Genomic DNA, 19,504 nt, shown 5'->3' with positions numbered 1-19,504 from the left:
CAGTGATTCAACTAGCGGAATCGGCGACTTTGTCAGCATTTCTACCAGTTCGGAGCGCTGGAATGCCACTAAACGACAGGGACGTGTCATGGAAACCATCGAAGAGCGACAACAGCGACTCGAAAAGGAACGACTGAGACAGCTTCGCATCCACTGGGCTTAACCTTGATAAGCCTCCAATTTTTTCTTTCTTTTTTTGTTGAGTTGAAGAGCGAAGTCCCCGGGCATATACTGGGGGCAGGTTTCCTTTTGTGCGGTTGATGTTGTTCGGGGTGGTTTGGATGTGTCAAGATTCCAGAAGGAGCCTTTAGTGGTAATCAGCACTGGATTAAAGGGGGGGGGGGGGGGGGGGCTAAGGGGGCTGCAGCCGAGGGCCGTGTCTCGGACAGTAGGAGAAGGAGGCCCATTTATTCTAACCTGCTTAGTATATGGAACCATGGGCAACGGAACTTCGAGCGACATGTATGAAGCGAGAAAGCCAGAACGAGCAGACGGGGCCCCCCTGCCTAATGTAACAGCATGCGTTTAGCCTGATCATTTGGGGAGAGCTTGTCGAGCTGCAAAAACAGGAATCCCTCGCCACCACAGCGGGGCCCTCTTTCTTACGAAGCGAGGTGCGTTTGCTTGGGAGAGTTTTCGTGGTTTCCTGTCAGTCCGTCTGTCCAGTGCTGTCTGGAGAGATGGGCAAGGTGGAAACACCTAAAACACGTAATCACGGGATGAGGAGCTAAATCTGTCTTGCCCCTCGTCACCACCACGCCACCCTCCACCTCTCAAATAGTTCCGCCGTTGTCCTTCTCATCGAAAGGATGTGCTGCAGTACCCTACAAAGCCTCCCATTCGACTTTTCTTTACCGTGATGGTAAGTTGGGCGGGGGAGGATGAGTCCGATAGCAGATGATGATGAGTCTGATGGCAGAGTCTAGGCAGGAAAGGAGACGTCACCCGTGCTTTTTTCCACGTGCCGTGGGGCATGGAATGTTCACTGTTCAGGCTAGGGTTGTGGAAGAGTGAAGGGGGAAGTTGGAGAGCTGGGCACAAAGGCCTGTCTCCAGGGCCCATTCCTGCCTAGTGACTGTGCACGCTCGCGCGTGCTCGATAGAAAAAGTAGGTCAGGCTGGCCGCCGTACTTTCCAGAAAGAAGTAGAAAAAGATGACTCCGAGGCGACGGAGGGCGCGTAGCTTCGCCCACGCTAGGAATCTCCCTCTCCCCTTCATTCTCGCGCTCAGCGATGATGGGGCGAAAGAAAAATTGAGAACCTCCCAGAACAGACGATTGCTCCTAGCCAACAGAAAGACGAGTCCAGAACAGGAGAAGGAGTGAGTTTGTACGAAGGAGGACAGAATTTGTACAAGGAACTCTATGCGTATGTGAATGCCTGCTTTAGCGCTAGTAACAGACGCGGCGCGCATCTATGAAAGGAAGTTGATCGCGGGCTGCGATTCAGCCCCGAGCCGCCGGTTAAGCTTGCATACACCCGCTCGCTGAGGAGCTCCCGGGGGACGCACCTCTCTCGGCCAGCCACGGACCATCCATGCAGTGTGCACCAGTCATTGGGACGGCCACCGTTGGACACCTGCGGTCGCGTCGGGCTGACGAAGTGCCCGGTGCAGTGAACAATTAGCATCTATTCATGCGAAAATGCTCGGTCGGAAGCATCAAAGTGGTGCAGTGCTTCTTGTATTGAATAAGGGACCACCTCAGGCCTTTCGTAAGAAGCAAGTCCGCAACGCCTACATAACGGTAGTTGTCGACATGTTCATGAAGTTCGTCTTGTTGCGCGCAGTTCGTACCACATCAGCTGCACCAGCGACACAGTTCCTACACGATGTGGCAAGCATCTTCGGCCCACTATGGTGATCACAGACAGGCGAACTTCGTTCACGAGCACCAAATTCAAAGCAGCATGTGAAACTTACAACATCATGCATGTCAAAAATGAAACTGCCACGCCACAAGCTAACGGGCAAGTTGAACGATACAACTGCATGACAACCCCAGCGGCGGCAAGCTTGCCGAAAGATACTGATGTCAAAGACTTGGATTTGACTTTGCCTCAGTTGATGCGGGACATAAACAACACGCACCACCAAGCTACTAAAATGACGCCATTTGGATTTCTGCACAATTTCAGGTCACATAGCATTAAAGGCGACAGTGTAGAAGATGCCCTTGCAAAAGAGTTCGACCAAGAAATAGAAGCCAGGAGAACATCAGCAGTGCAAAATATCTTCGAAGACCAACGCAAGCAGCAAGAACGCTACAACAGGAAGCTGGCAGATATGCCAACATACAGAAATGGAGATACTGTACTGGTTGAGCGAGACCCGACAGAAAGCAGGGAGTCAAGGAAATTGAAGGAAAAGTATAAGGGACCATACGAGAAAGGCTTGCTAACGGTCGTTATCGCATCAAGTACATGCCAGAGGTGCAGTGAAAGCTAAGAGATACAGCAGTATCGCGCCTGTCGATAAGTTCAAGCTATGGGGCCTAGATTTCATCGAGACAGGAATCTGAAGATGAGTATGACTCCGACCGAGACTGTAGGTAGGACAGGACAGCCGAATGTAAAGGCTGACCTCCTTTTCCCTTCGCCATAGATTAAAAGAAGATTAGATGAGGAAAACACCCCGTGGACGAAGAGGAAGTGGCCAACGCAGCTTGGAGCGGAGATGGATGAAACACTCCGGATTCGGCCACGATGCGAGGAAGGCCACTTCTCTAGTTCTCTACATTGTTTTCAATGCATGTCGTCAACTTTAACCTAAAAGACGGAGTTCGTAATTCCTTCAGTAAGACGATACGACACTGAACTCATCCCATCCGGCTAGCTTTAACATCTGGTTTCATAAAACTTTCCCTTGTCAATGACTACAGTGGCGTTCTACAATCGATACAAACAAGTCATGACGCTCAGCTCAGTACGACAGATAATTTGCTTTGTTCCCTTCGCTTAATCTACAGCAATTAAAAATAAGCTAAAATAAAATTGCCTCAGTGTGAAACTGTTTGGAAGCCATTACAAAAACCTGGGATTGCAGCTGCTTCAGAATAAAATTAGTTTCTGTGAGCTTTTCTTTATAACAGAAAGTTATGTCATCTGCAAATTAATGGGCATTATTTGGTAGAGTATAAAGCTGGGCTAGCTGGTGCATATTTGGAGGGAAAAAAAGCAGCGGAAATGATGCAGACAATGCAAATACACGCAGGATGACGCTGGACTATCAACTGACTTTATTTCAAGGAAGAGCACATATATGCCCTTCAGCAATAAAAAACGTATGTGTACACATGACAATTCGCATTAAAAAGGCAAAAAAATTACAACACAGGGAAGACGCCCATCACACTGTGCTTTCGATAGCTATCTGTGAGTGCTAAAGAGCTTAGAAATCTAATTTCCTTATCAAACAGGCTTACTGACGTGTCATTAACATACATATTTTTTTATGATACGGTATCCATACAGACGCATGACAATGGTGTTAATATCGGGGGTGGTCAGAGCAAGAGCGAGCTCTCTCAAAAAATAGTAAAAACGTCTTGAAACTGCACACACTGTGCTATTAAGTCAATGTGAGCACGTGCTCATCTCCCGATCGACAACACTTGCCATCAGCTCTCCAGCGGCGGGGAACCATGACCCACCACCCCCTCTTCCCCTCCCTTGCTTCAAAACTCCCTTCCTGTCCTCCTCCCCCCTCTCCTACAGCTGTAGAGTTCTCGCGTTTTGTTGTTTTTCTTTTCGCTAGTCAGACAACGAACGCCAGCCGGTGTTCCCCCGCTTACTTCCTGCTGATTCTTGCTTGGGTCTTTTTATTTTTCATATTTGTATTTTTCGCTCTTAAAATGCCAAGTTGCGTCTATTCCTCAAGTGCACGGATATGTAGTGTACGAATGCCTGGTATTACTAAGGACGCATTATTAACGTGCGCCTGGGTGCATGACCAATGTTGTATATATTACTGCAGAGCGTTATAACAGACACTTAGGAGGGTAATATATATGGGAACCTCATGAATGTGCAGTCACCTCTACGTTTGATCACTAGCCACAAAACTTGGTAAAATACTACTACTAGTAACAAATAAAATATATTTTATTGGTTACAAAGCATGGATATAGATCCATTTATAATTTTTATCCATGATACGCATCAATTCTGAAGCTTCACAAAAAACTGAATCCAAGATGTCGGTAGAACATATCACAGTAGCGCTATTCAGAATTTTTGTTACTGAACGAGCACAGTGTTCGGGCCAGCACATTGCCGTGCTTCTGCCAGTAACCTGGAGCAGAGTACAGCCAACTCTGGGGCGACCACTTGCCGTGCTTTACTGGCTAATTAGGTTGGCTGCCAATCATTTTCTGAATGTCGGCCACACATCGGTAGCCGGTCAAGGATGCTGGGGCTGGTGCAGTTTTCTTAATTTTTACCAGGATGGCACAGTCTGGCGCAAGGGCGGGGTCAGTGAATGATCTCGCGAGGGTCCTGATACAGTTGTTTGACTTTGGGACCCTCGCCTGTATAATTTACATGTGGTAGCAATTCTGGATTTAATAAACCGTGATTTGAAAAAAAAAACAGTTAAATCACCCCTAGGATTATAATAAAATATTAATATTTATTAATTAAATCATTAATTTATTGCAGGTACACTGAGGGCTTCTTGAAATGAGTGTATGATACAAATTATTCAGGAGACAGGATTACAATTAGGAGTTACCCTTAGCACAGTGTAATAGATATTATTTATTGACACATCCTACTGATCTAGCTAAATCTGATACGACGCCAAGTTCTCATGAAACCAAACACTAATAAACGTTTGTTCAGATGCTTGAACATGGTCGATATATCTAATACAGTAAAACCTCATTAAATCAAAGTCATTGGGGTCGCAAAAAATATTCGAATTAACCGGGTTTTCATATTTACCGACACAGCAAAAAAAAAAATTGACCGAGGCAAAAAATTTTGTAGCGGGAGCATGCTGCCCTCTATTGGACATACTTCACAACAACCGTGTATTGCCATGTAAAAGTTTCCCCCAACTCGCTCTTGTTGGCCAAAAAAAAAGTTGACCACAAAGGAAGTCGACACATACAACCTTGCTTTGTCCCACTGTCTCACTTTGTTTTGTAGTTTCTCGCGGGATGGCAGTGCGGCACGCGCGCAACTCAAAGCAACAAACGCGGAGCAATGCGATCACAAGGGTCTGAAGTCAACAGAGATCAAAAGCAAAAAAACAGCGCTCCACCTTGCTTTCCACAATCGCGTGTGGCCTAACGCCAAACCAAACTGCAAATGGTCCTGTAGTTTTAGAGTCCGGCATGACGCAGGCCTTGGAGATTATCAGAAGTTAGCTCTGGCACTGCCTACCGCTCGTCAGAAGAAGCGACCGCCAGCGCAAGAAAAGGTTGTAAGCGGCGCACAATTCAAATTTTCTTTAGCGGAACCGCATACGAATTAACGACTTTTCTTGCCAGGAATGGCCACCGGCATGGGGCGAATACTACCCGCCACTCATCCAAAGCCACTTTAGACTCTGCAAAGTAATCAGCTATGCCGGTAACTCAATCACGTCAGACAACTCAAACTGTCGGCCAGCATTGTGCACAGTCAATCCGTCGCGGGTACAGAGCAAGAATGGCCGCATCGCGGGACAAGCGCAGGTGCGCTTTTCGGCGGTCGGCAAGCCTTAACATAGAGTGGTTTCCGTGCTGGGATTATTTCAGCTGGGGCGCTTCACACATTATGCATCAACATCGCGCTGCGGAGCCTCCTCGCGGCTCCGAAAGGCCGTCGCTTCACCGGTTTCCGGAAAAATCGGGATCAGTCATTGCCACACAGCAGCCCAGGCCTTGAATTAACCTCTTCTTTTCTCTCATCCCATTTGTCAGCGCTGTTTCAGCGTTGTTCAACATTTTTCTGGCAATATCTCTTGCTGGTGCAACCGTGATTCATTTCAATTTAGCTGTGTTCATTTGCAGGTTACTGTAAATTGAACACTGCCAAATTTCCTCAACATCCCTGGAAGAGTGCCTGCAACCAAAAGTCAAATGATAAAATAACAGAAGATTGTTGCTGCCTGTAAAGGTATCCTTAAGTGATTGTAAGTGTTTGTCATATGTTGAATATATAGACTAAGAACTATGTGGGTATTAGTATTTTTCTTTGTGGTATGTCACTTTCCACTTTTAGACAATGGGAATAATATTTATAATCACAAGCACACTAAAAATATAGGTCCAGAGAGTTTTCTACTGAGTATGATATGCCTTCATATATAGTAACACTGTGACTAAAAAGCATTATGTTATGACTAAATGAATGCAATGCTTTCACTGAATCTAACTCAGAAGTTTCAGGATAATGTTAAATGAGGCTGTTGGTTCACCTTACACAAAAAAAAAAAAGAGGCCAACTTCAACTTCACAAAATCCTGAACCATTATTGCAGCCTTGTATGGACCGATCAAACGAGAAGCTGTGCGCCACCATCGGCTTACGCGGATCACCAGCTTCTAACTTGAACGAATATCAAAGCGCTGTTCTCTTCTGCTGAAAGACATCAACCAGAACGGCGTATAATAAATGCATGAGCCAACACTCAAACTGATAAGAGTAAAAAAAAAAATGCAAATGTTCTCAGCAAAGCACAAAATAATGATGACAGTAAATGACGACAGCATGTAAATAATGATAGGCAGAAATATAATTAGATCTACATACAAAACCCTTACGAAGATGAAACCATGCGATGGTTGAAACATCCGCATATGTATATGCCATTAACATCCGCAAGGCCAAGGGAGGTGACCAAACAGATGCATAGAAGTGCCAAAACGTGATGATGATAAACATTAGAGGTGCCAGATATGGGTGCAAAAGTAAAGTGCGTAATAGAAACGTACAAACTCGGCACGATGTTGCGTTTGTCATGAATTCGTTCACGCATGCATTGGGGTTGGCCGCGCCGACAGAGATCCATGGTTACCACAGCTGATCGCGGTTTCGCCTTTGACAAAATACCGAAATAATAATAAGCTGCATCCGACTATAGAAGTTTCGTTTCTACGATGAGGCATCTGAAGCACATGGTCAATGCAGTGACAGCATGGCTGGACTCTAGTTACTTTCTAATTGGTCTCAGAATCTGATAATCTTTTGTGTGGCTCTCCAGAAATGTAATGGGTGCGTGAAAGCGATTTCTTCAAGCACTTTTTTTTGTAAACTTCTACTCATCTTTCCATACACTGCAGCAACGTTCCTCCCGTTACGCTCCTGTTCTTTCGTTTTTTTTTCCTTTCCGCACCCTCAAAGTTGACCCCCGCGTTACATTCAGGTAAATACGGTATTCTAGGCAAAAGGCAAAGCACTCTGGGCAGCACCTACGAGAAAAGAAAGAGCACCTGTATCTGTGGTGCCACAGCAGCTGCCGGGGCCTTGTGCTGCCGAAGTGAGGCGCGATGCATGGCATCCAGAACAAAGTCATCAATGTCCAGGGCCTGATGGGTTGGTGGCCGTGGCTCACAGTTGGCCAAGCTGGGGCTGGTGGCCAGAATGCCACAGCTCTCGAGCAGGGCATCATGGCCCGTCTCGGGTGCGTCCGAATCACTCGAGTAGTCTGAGCTGAGGGTGCGCTCAGCAGCTGGCAGGGGCTGCCGCAGCCAACGAGCCGAGTCTTCCTCCGAGTCAGACGAGCTGTCCACCTAACAGGGAAAGAAGATGGCATGTGGCAGCAGCTGACTCAGGCTGACCAAGCTGTGCCCTTCCTGGTGGCCTCTACTGCAAATGTGTCACAGGGAACAGCTTTCTTCTTTGTTTCGAAACAAGTGAAAAATCTAAACAAAAAATGAGATGAGGCCATTGTGCTGCAATCAATTTCTTGTACACGGGGTTCTTTTATAAGTGAAAAATGTGAATCTGGCCTTCATAAAGCTTGGCACTACTCACATGCATACCTTTTTTAGTTGCATGTGTCTTTAGTGTATTGTTTATTATTTGGCACAACTACGTGCAAGCATAAAGCCATCTGTAAAAAATTCACACCGAGTAGATAACAAATATCTCTTTCAGGCACTGCGTGTACTATCGTGATAGAAAGAAACATGAACAATGCGGCGCCTAAGCACTCCGCTGTTAGAATTACTTCTGATTGCGCTTTTGGTTGGTTTATGGGGTTTAACATCCCAAAGCTACTCAGCTATGAGGGACGCAAGAGTGGAGGACTCCGGATAATATTCACCACCCGGGGTTCTTTAATGTGCACTGACATCGCACAGTACATGGACCTCTAGAATTTCGCCTCCATTGAAATTCAACTGCCGCGATCGGGATCGAACCTGTGTCTTTCAGGTCAGCAGCTGAGCACCATAACCACTGAGCCACCGCGGCGGGCTGATCACGCTTTTGCCTTGGTGGCAAGAGAAAGACAATAGAGTCGACCTAGAATGCATCACGGATGACTTTAGTGTCTTTTTGCTACCGCCAGAGTAAAAGCGTGATGAAAAGAAATGCGAACAGTGTAGCGCCCCTGTACATTTGTAAATACATCAAAAGGAATGCCGTATCCCCATATAAAAGCACAACGTGCAGAAACATGGGCATTATAACAAAGTGCCAAAGTATGCAAAATGCCTGCAGAGCAATTTCAAGCCAGGCATGCGAAATGGATGGAAAAATTCGTTTTCATGATGGAACGCCTCCATGTTTTGCGGTAGCTCTGGTACAGCTCTAGGTCAGTGCGCACTTTTTTTTGTTCGCTTTACAAGGATGAATGTTTTAAAACACTTAAAATGTGCTGATTGGTTGACATGATGAGTTCTTACAACAGGAGTAAGTCAAAAGCAGTTTAACTGAGACCCTTCAACAAGTGGGGAGGTACGGAGTGGAGAAATGAGGTCTTGACAGAAACCGCATAATCAAGCATCTGGGAAGATGGAAATTTTTTTCTGTGCAATATTGCTGTGATCATCACCATCAGCCTAGCTAGGCCCACTGCAGAACTAAGGCCTCTCCCATATCTCTTTAATTAACCCTGTCCTGTGCCAGCTATGGCCACCTTATCCCCACAGATTTCCTAAGTTCATCCGGTTACCTGACTTTCGGCCTCTCCCTGCTGCGCCTGCCTTCTCTTGGAAGCCAGCCCATTACGACCAACGGTTATCTTTTCTTATTACACGCGCTACCAATGCCCATTTCATTTTCTTAGTTTTAACTACAGTGAGATAGAACTCAAGAACGCAACAGTGAACGCCCCTCAAAGGAGACCCTCCAGCCAATGGCAATGACTGGTTCTCAAGCTATTACAGTTAATCTCCTAGCATGACATCGCAGATGACTGGCAGGTGCCTCTGTGAAAAGGTATTAACCACCTCTGAGGGATATTTGCTGCTGCATTCTTAACTTGTATCCACTAGGGGATGCTAAAGATTCGGGTTTGCTCTCTGACCTTCTCTTCCAGTCTCTTAATGTTACACCTATCATTTTCCTTTCTATAGCTCGCTTAGTTGTCCTTAACTTAAGTTCAACCCTTTTCATTAGCTGCCATGTTTCAGCCCAACAGGTGATTTCTATCAAGATACAGGTGATATATACTTTTCTCTTGAGGGATATAGGTAAACTGCCATTCATGACCTGAGTGAACCGGCCAAATGCGCACCACCCCATTCTTATTCTTCCAGTTACTTCACTCTCGTGGTCCGGATGTGCGGTTACCACCTGCCCTAAGTAGATGTATTTCCTTACCACTTCCAATGCTTCGCTCCCTATTGTAGACAGCTTTTCTCTGCTTTTCCTGCCTAGGTCATTAAGCATTAAGGCAATGTTATCACCGAATCATAGATTACTAAAGTATTCATCATTAATTCTTACTGCCATCTCTTCCAATCGAGATCTCTGAATACCTCCTGTAAACATGCAGTCAACAGTACTGGAGAGATAGTGTCTCCCTGCCATTCACCCTTCCTTATTGGGATTTTATTACTTTCTCTGTGGAGGACAATATGGTGACTGCGCAACTGCTATACATACCCTCTAGTATTTCTATATATGGCTCTTCTACAACCTGATTCCATAATGCCTGCATGACTGCTGAGGGTTTGACTGAACCAAATGCTTTCTCGTAATCTATGAAAGCAGTATACCCCATAAGCACAGCACTGGCTGCGCCGCCTGTCGTCGCTCTTGCGAAGCATCGACGGGGCTGCTCCCGCTGGCTTGCTGTTTGCAGCTGGCTTGTTGCTGCTGTTCGCTGGCCATTTGTTTACGGATCTCTCTCAAAGACTCTACACACATGCGTGTGCCGCCATACAAAGGCTTTACGGATTCGAGTGGTAATCGGACAAGCATGCTTTTAATCTCAGAGGCGGCTTTAGATTTGGAAATCCTGATTTTCCTTTCTGCGCAATTCGGGTGCGCTGTATTGTTTATGACGTGACTCGCAACTGACCCACGGCTATATCGCGAAAAAAGAAACTGTTTTGTGGATGCGATCAATTTGTGTCTATCGCTGCCCCGGTTTTCTCTTTAGCATGAACAGCGTTATGCTGTTAAAGGGGCTGTGAAGGGGGCATGCCTGGGATATTGAAGCACGCCACTTCACAAATAGTGTCCAGCAAGAATTTTTTTTAATGCACTTTGTAGAAGCTGAGTTATCTGTAGTTAAAATTTGAATTTCAGCGTCTTCGCGCTTTTCCCTCTCCTCTCGTCACTTTTTGCACGCTGGAAGGTAGGCGCTCCTTTGCCGACCCCCCTCTGGGAGCGGAGCTTCCCGACCCGCCGGAGCTAAGCGGCTTATTGGCCGCGGCTACGGTAGCTGCCTGACATCTGAAAGAATCTAACCAATGGCCACCTCTAACCTTGTCTACGCAGATGCGGGGGGCGGAGGAAGGCGCGAGCATGAAAAAGTCGCTGGGAAGGGCTCGCCAACTTTGACGCGTGATTGTGGATCGTCTGCTGTGTGTAGAAGATTATTATTTGGCTCTGGTTTTCATGGCAACACAGTGCAGTGATTAAGTGAGTTAATGGGCTCTCCTCGGAAGGCGTTTCAGAGCCATTTAAGCATTGTTCAAACTCCTAACCGTGAAACCATGCACTGGTATAGCAAGCTTCATTGGTTGCTCTAGGTGACATGAGATGCTGTGTTTTATGCTGCCTATTTACCTCTGTCATGTACCGTGCCGTGACATGTTATGATTCTGGCTCATTCCTGTGCGCTCTATTAAACGGCTACATTATCTTTACAACACATGGACTTCCTTGCAATTTTACTAACATAGGCTTCACTATGACACCTGTGCACAATTCTGCAAACGGTACCCGACGCCACTCCACAGCTCAAAAGGCAAATTTTACTGGAGCATGAAACTTCATAGTGTACCTATTTGCTTGCAATACTTTTGGTTGCAGAGGACTAATAATACTCCCAAAATATAGTGATTTCGTTTTGTTTGTTTTTTTCCTTCTGTGTTAATCATTCAACATTTTTTAGTGATGAAAAAGTGGTCTAAATATATGCAAGGTGTAACATTCCGAAACTGTGAAGGATAATGTAGCAGAGGGTCCGGATTAAGTTGGATTACCCGAGGTTCTTTAACGTGCACTGACATTGCACACCGCGGGAATACTTTTTCATTCCACTTCCATCAAAATGAGGTCGTTGCGGTCAGCATTTGGTCCCATGGCTTTGGGCTCAGTAGCCATGGGTGAACGGGCGCCTGCTGTGCTAGGGCCAGGGCTTAATGAGTGGGTGCACAGAGCATGTTCATGCTTCACGAGCTCTCTCTATGTCTCGTCCTGTTGAAATAGGCATGCAGCAGGGCTCTGTTTTGTCACCCTTCTGTTTAACGTGGCGATATCAGTGGTGAAATGCCAAAGCCACCAAGGTGGGAAATTTTTGCAGGCTTGTTAGCCCCTCAGAAATAATGTTAGTCACTAAATGTATAATGAAAACGAGTGATATCTCAAGTTAGCATTTACTCAACTGTGAAATTTTTGTTAATTACTAGCATTTTGTTTTGGTTTTCAAACAAGGAGACAAGAGTGACAAAGGCTACAGCATACATTACACGGACAATATTATCCGTGGTGCAGTAGTATAGAGTCCGAAAAGTTACCACTGAAAACTGGATATTTTAAAAGTTACATCTGATGGCGATGTTTTTTATATTATGCCTTATTGTTAGTGCGGCAATCAAATGAAAACAAACGATATAGCTGCTGCGCAGAGTGCTCTTACATATTGTGTTTAGCATCGCGGTGCCATACAGCAGTGCTATCAAAACAAGCACATTGGTGGTGGATCCCGAAAAGCAGCATAGAAGGCGATCATTTTCCCCTCACTCCCTTTCCTCAATCTTCTCAGGAGTCAGTAACTGACTGGGTTATGGTGGTGACACAGAAAATTTCATCAAGCATCACTCTGCTTTGTCAACACTCTTTGGTAAGTGCACTGAAAGGTTAGGTTTCTGCATTGGAGCGGTAATTTACAGGCAAGACATTCTATCCATGGCGCACAGTTTCACTTGGCATACGCGCATTGGGCTCGCTGTACTGCAATGGTATCGAAGATACGGCCACTCTCATTGAGCGCAGATTCATCTCTGGCTCTATTTCTGCAGCTATAGAAATATCCTTCAAGAGGAAATTATAGCCAGAGGGACCGAACTTTGAGTGCCCCATTTCGTTTTATATCGCTCTTTGTTTTCATTCAGACACAGACCGACGCTTCGAGAGGAACGAGTGAAACGTGGCGGAGTAATATGGTCCCGCGGACGCATTACTTCCGCAGCCTCCGCAGCCTTGCCTGCTATGTACGAAATAGAGTATACGGCTGTCGTCCTCGGATAAGGTCAGATATATGTTCTGCAGAGAGATCTACTTTTCCTCAGTAAGGCATGTTGCTGGGCTAGTTGGCTTAGCATTTTTTGAAGCTTGGAAGTTGGCGCCTGTCCATTGTCTCCTTGTCTCTTTTGTTCTGTCTGTGTGAATTTATTTGCGCCAAGGTGGATTTTTTCCAAGCTTCAAAAAATCTACTTCTCTTTGCGCTAAGTCATTGATGGGCTTTTTCCTTACTAGGTTCCTTAGTTTCCTCTTCCAAGTCTAGGCTAATTCGAGACCTTACTATCCTATGGTCACTGTATCGCACCTTGCCAAGAACCCCATTTCCTGCATAATGTCAGGATGCACAACCAATATGAAGCCTATTTAGTTTTCAGTCTCGCCATGCAGGCTCTATTTCCATCTACGGCTAGTTCTTCCATTTGCAGAAGGAATTCAGGATCCATACAGTTTCGTTCTTTGAACTCACCTTTGCTATTCCTAGAGCCCATTCCATAGTCACCCACTGCCTGGTCCCCTGCCGCCTGCTTTTTGCCGACCTTGGCGCTGAAGTCACCCATCAGTACTGTGTCCTGTTTTTCACTTTACTCAGTGCTGATATTTCACACCTTCATAAAATCTTTAGATTAAACTGGTCATCATGACTGGCCTGGGTACCAACAGGTGTGAGCAGAGGGGGGCACCCCTAATAGACATAAGGGGGAAGGGGCAAATTTTGCGCCATTACCCAGAAGCCAAGAATGAGTGCCGCCATGAAATTTGGCCCGCATGCCCATGCTTGTACCACCATCAATTTGTACTTCTTATTAAGATTAAAGGAGGATAGACAACTAATCTTGGTGGTATGTTTTCTTCTTTGCAGTGATGCATAATATATTACCATGCATGGGTCATCATGTGGTATTCGACCGCTACATAATTTATAATCGAAATTTTTTCCCATGCCGTAGCGGTTTTGGTTTCAACAGCTCTGCGACGTCAAAATTCCATATAGGCCACATGAGGCATGAAAAAAACTGCAATTTAATCACTGCTTCTTCATTCGCTGTCATTCTAGCTGCTGAAGCAGGCTGGCCTTAGTGTTGCAGTGAATTAAAATGATAAAGCAGCGATTATATCACAGTTTTTCTTGCCTTGCGTGACCTATATGATGCAGCATTGAAATCAAGGTTACCGTTCAGTTGTTGAAACCAAAACCAAAAAGCATAAGAGAGAAATTCGATTAAAATTATTTAGTGTCTGTAACCAAGTACCACATGGTAATCCATGTATACTAACGCCTTAGCATCACTGCACGGAAGATAACACACACCCAAAAATTAGGTGCCTATACTTACTTCTTTAATTACTATAACTGCCACCCTCTCTTTAATGCTATAGAACTGCTCTATGCCGCCAGCTATAGTCTTACTTATCAGGAATCGCACATCTAGTCCTTCTCTGTCCACTGAAACATGACAGCATAACACAGTAGTGAAAGAACAGATGTGATATTTTAGCTTTTTCTACCGCACTAAAATTTGTGCACGAAGTTGGTAGGATGACAATTTCAGACTTTTTACACTATAGAAACCAACGTTTATTAACATATTAAGGGACAATTTGTTCCCCCAGCATATTTGTTGAAGAACTGCTTTCAGTGCTGCATGAAGTTATTGGCAGTTATGTTTTTATTACGAATTGAGGCAACTATTTCAAGACTGTCTTTTCACAATAACTTCATGCGTCAGTACTTCGCACACGAGCCTTTCCTAGTGATCACTGCTCGACTCCACCGAAGCATGGAGTCCAGGAAGCTGTCAGTGAATGTCTAGTCCATATTTCTCCACTTCTGCAGCAGCTGCTCGACTTCCTGCTCGGCGATGCTTATCTGAATGTATTCAATTGAAATAATCGCATACATTGGCTTGACCACTCCATACCGTCCTGTTTTTCATCAAAATTTTTCACAAGCGTAGAAGAGTGCTTCGGGTCGTAATTCTTTTAACTTGTGGTACATTGAATTCAGTCAAAGAGACAAACTCCACAAGTGGAGAATCAGCTCCATGCCATGACGTTCCAGCCTCTGTAGTTTAACATGGGAAGCTGATAACGAGGTCCATATACACTGCGTTTGGGGCAACGCATACTATAAATCCCATCATTCTTGCATGACAAGAACTTCAACCTAGAACTAGTGACCTATCCACACGAGGTGTTCCTTTATCTACATCATCCTGGAAGCCGAATGCCTTTCACAGATGTGCGAGGTTTGAGCTGGGCACCTGTCGTATAGTTCAGCACATTACACATGACGTATCACAGTTCACAGAGTTAATGTTGAGCCTGATAACAAGGCCAAATCTTCGGAAACATTGATAACAGTCAGTCTAGAGTTCTTTAGGCTTGCGCGAATGATGTCTTTCTCGACAACTTGGTTGCTCGTTCTGGTGTGTCTACTGCGAAGATTGAAAAGCCAAACCTCCTCTGAACCTATATCTCTTCAAAACTTGTGCAGGCATAGACTGCTCTGCCCTGAAATCCAGTGAAAGCTGCACCCCATAGTTGTGGCCAGGGATAATTGCCATTTGAGCAGTCTTGACGTTATGTTAACCTCATGCCCTACCAACTGCTTATAAAAGTATGCAGTAATACATAAAACCTCAGAATATGTTCCTGTAAATGACAGTAAGTTAATAATAATTTAGAACAGATGGAAAATGAGAACGCAATGGGAAGTGCCCATGAAGGGCAAAAATGAAAAAAGAACTGAATGCAAACAGTTAAGCCCCCAACAGCTCATGACAGATGAAGAGGACATTACTGCATCATAATATATTCATAAATAGCAAACAGATCTTTTAAATCCATGATATTTTGAATTTATACAAAAAAATTTAAAACATCTTTCTGTTCACTGCTGTATGTATATGCTTCATCTGTCCTCCTAACCTCACTAAGCCCTACAACATCCCATATAATACCCGTTAGTTCTTCGAACAGCACTGATAGGCTAGGCTCACTGGATAGGGTGCTAGCGTTGAACGTTGCCAGGTTCAGTTTCCACTGGAGGCCCGTCCAGAGCCAGAGATTCTTACCACCCTTCGCTGTGTCACACAAGCCTGACTGCCATCTTGGCCAGTTGCTCCGCAGCCACCGCGGACTGAGGGCCAGGAGTTACCTGATGTGTTCATACAGGTGGTGTGACTAAGTACTACACGAGGGTAGCCAAACCTGTTTTGGTGAGAGGGTGCACTGCCAGCTCTGGTCGCAGGGATCAGGCTCAATGCCAGGCCTGGTTATTCAATTTCATTGACTCAGTTTTTTTTGTCTAGAGGAGAATTATTACGGGACCAACACTTGAACCACAATCCTCTTGCACGTGAAGCGGATGCTCTACTTCTACGTCACCAATGCATCCTCCTTCGATATTGGCATGCTCCTCAATAAACCTGAAAACATCATTGTTGTCCCCGGTTGGTTAATAATTCGTGCCTGAATTAAGGGATATAAAATTCACATCCACTGATGCAGGTGTGCAGGTGATACAGGTGTGCACAAGCATAAAAATGGCCCAGTCATAGCAAGATCCTGTTCGCAGTGTTCGTAGATGCAAGGAAGCATGGGGAGGTTTCCTCACAAAGGACTTAAGCACAAAATTGCAACAGACAGGCAGGCAGGTTTAAATGCAAAACTGTTTACAGGATGAGCCTGCACCCACAAAAAGAAGTAAATAAACTAGGCAGCAGCAATGCAGACGAGTGCACTAGGCTACTTTCTGGGTCAGGCTGAGAGTGTTTGTTAACTGTGCTCCAGTATTTACACATGCCGGGGAACTTTTCAGATAACTGGCTTACACAACCTTGAACAATCTGGAACACTAGAAATCAGCTACATGTGACAGTGATCCTTCACAAATAATCTTGCAGTGTCTAGCAGGCACATGCAAGTTAATACCAAAAAATGGTAATGCCACACAGCACCGCTTTCCCTGAACACAAAAGTACACACTGGCAGCACACACCCAATCCCGACATTTGTGCCAGTACAGTTAAACCTGGGTGTAATGAACCTCCATGCAGTGAATCCCTCAATATTACAGAGTTTCTCAAATCCACAACTCCATGTAACGGTGTTGCGATCTTTGAGCTGACTATCTTTTAGCTAGTGCGGCCTGAGCCATGCTAAAGTTTCATGATGATAAACCATGAGAGGAATGCCTATGATCGCAACAAACACAGTTAATGACGCGCTGCACTTTCCTGTGAGCTGCCCATCAATGTGAGCCCATCACTGCCACTGATAGCAGACAGCTGGGCAGAACAAGAGAGGGGACTCCCTCCACTCCATGCACAGCAGTGTTATGCGTGGCACTGCCATTATCAATGCGAAATGTGTCTCTGTAATTCCACCTGCATTTTTGTTTACATTCTGCATTGTCCTTCACATGAAAAGCTGATGTGAGAACTTTAACTGTACCCAGCAGTTGCAGTGAAAAAAGAAGGGCAGGGTGACCACACTTTCTGGCCACAACTGGTGCGCAGCTGACCTGGAAGGAGCCCTCGGTGAGTGCCCCCAGGGCTGTGGTGGGGCGCTTGGCGAGGCCACGTACGCTGCGCATGGGGTTGAGCCGAGCAAACTGTGAGGTGACATTGCTAAGGGCACGTGAGCCCACGCTCACAAATGCCATGAGCTGACCCTCTGACACGTTGCGTGTCATCACCCCCAGCGGGGCCAAGCCCAGGCTGCCGGGCCGCTCGCCCTGGACAAAGGGCAGCTTGCTGCGGCGTCGCTCCAGCTTGCCCTCAAACAGAGGCACACTCAGCGACTTGACGCTCAGGGCCACCTTGAAGGACTCGCAGATGGCCTTCAGCGACTCTGCAAGGAACACACACTGGTCGTCTCATGATAGCTCACTCTAATTGGCTACTTCAAATAGAGACGTCCGAGGAGAATGCCGAAAAGTAAAAAAATTACTCAACTCACACCCAACAGTGATGGCTAAGTGACAGCAATCCGAGATTTGTTTTAGACTATGGTGACAGAGTGATGGCCAAAGAACCGACCACAGGAATGCACACCATACAATAAAGAAAGCTCAGTTATGGTGCATCCTTTCATAAAAAAATACTGAACAAAGAGTGCACGTCTAGTTACCACAGCAGTACATGTTAAGTGACAAAAGGCAGCTAAAAGGAACAACAATGAGAAGCCAAGCAGATCATGCCAGGATTTATTTTAGAGTGCAGGCTCAATAAATTGCAGCCCTTTCCAGCCTAATGTGAAGCCCTCTTGTACTGGAGGAAAGACCATACCAGACTGCATTCATATGTAATAGAGGCTCCACCCATGCTTCGCTGTTCAAAGATAGCCACCACAGTAGAATCTTGATGATACGAATCTAACGGGGTCACGAAAAAATACTAAAAGACGAAGTTTTCAGACCACCTGATTGGTGCTTCGGCTCTTACTCCGAGACTGGCATACGCAGCAGGAACCCTCTCATGGTGTTAATCCCAGCACAACTGGTGACTGCAATGCCAGCTGTGTATGGGCCATGCACCCATGCTCACTGCTTGCGATGTGTAGCGCACGACTTGCAATTGCAGCACCGACAATGTACAGGCAGCACTTAATGTCTCAGGGTGCAGCGACTGCTCACGTGCTCATTTCATTAGTAATGGTGCTAGAGTGTGTTTGGAACATCCGAAATTCTGCACATTTTAACAATACATTTCAGCCAGGGAATTTTAAGAACTCATATCAACCGTGTTTGTATCATCAAGATTCTACAGCATTAGAATAGAAAATCTCCTGCTGCATAAAGAAAGCCTAACATTTAAGCAGCCACCTGTTCCCTCAGAGAAAAACTAATGCATATCACCCATACAGCTGAGCAAGCCGTTATAAGCACAGGCAGGAAGTAAATGAAAAAGTGAAGTCATGCAAATGGACCAAACTGCAAAGAATCCATCTACGAGAGAACTGTGCCATCAATTCAAAGGACATGTAAATGAGATCATGCAAAGTACAATGCCGCCAATTCACATTTGGAATCTTAAAATATAGCCATGGGTAGTAGGCAACCAGAAAAATAGGCAAACATAACCACTGTAAGTGAAATAAATGAAAGCTGATAATTTCCATAACTAACATTTAACAGCCTTCACAGAGTTACATGGCCCAAGTCATGCACATGGTATGGTGCCTATAAGGAGAGGTGGAGCCAACGCCCGCATATTTGCAGCGAAAACGCATGCCGTCAATTCATGCCGCTACCGCAGTGTCTGCTGTGGCGCTCTGGCAAGCACTTCGATGCTTCTCGGTGCTCCTCGCGCTCTTCGTGCGTGCGCACATATGATTGTTGTCTGCTTGTCTCGATATTGTGCCCACGTGCTTTTTGTGGTGTTTCTTTTGTGGTGATGGGGTGCTTGTTAATATGCACACTTCAGTTTCGTGCCCTGTATTAGAAAATGGATCATCAGGTAAAGAAAGCGAAGCAAACACACTGCTTTGCGCTTAACTGTACATCTGGCTACGTATCGTCAAGGAAGCCGGGTTAGCGAATTACTTTGTTTTCTGTGCCAAAGGGCCCCGAATGTTTTGAAATGTGGCGGCAACCCATACCCAGGCCTGACAAACTTCTCGACGAGAAATCAGCCCTCTGCGAGCTTCACT

At 45.5% G+C, this 19,504-nt stretch overlaps 1 protein-coding gene across 1 annotated transcript in view; it reads right to left on the bottom strand.

The window, feature by feature from the left end:
* sp3 (phosphatidylinositide phosphatase spermathreecae) overlaps positions 1 to 19,504 on the bottom strand; it is a 117,975-nt gene that overhangs the window by 13,903 nt on the left and 84,568 nt on the right. The window contains exons 17-18 of the mRNA XM_077642989.1: positions 17,376 to 17,704; positions 7,417 to 7,716 (exon numbers count right to left, since the gene is read on the bottom strand). Of these exons, the coding sequence (XP_077499115.1) occupies positions 7,417 to 7,716; positions 17,376 to 17,704 (629 nt within the window). The remainder of the gene's footprint in view (positions 1 to 7,416; positions 7,717 to 17,375; positions 17,705 to 19,504) is intronic.

This window comes from Amblyomma americanum, chromosome 1 (genome assembly GCF_052857255.1).
Source record: "Amblyomma americanum isolate KBUSLIRL-KWMA chromosome 1, ASM5285725v1, whole genome shotgun sequence".
Lineage (NCBI taxonomy): Eukaryota > Metazoa > Arthropoda > Arachnida > Ixodida > Ixodidae > Amblyomma > Amblyomma americanum.
Note: the sequence above shows the minus strand (reverse complement) of the source record. Positions and strands in the feature narration are given on the sequence as shown.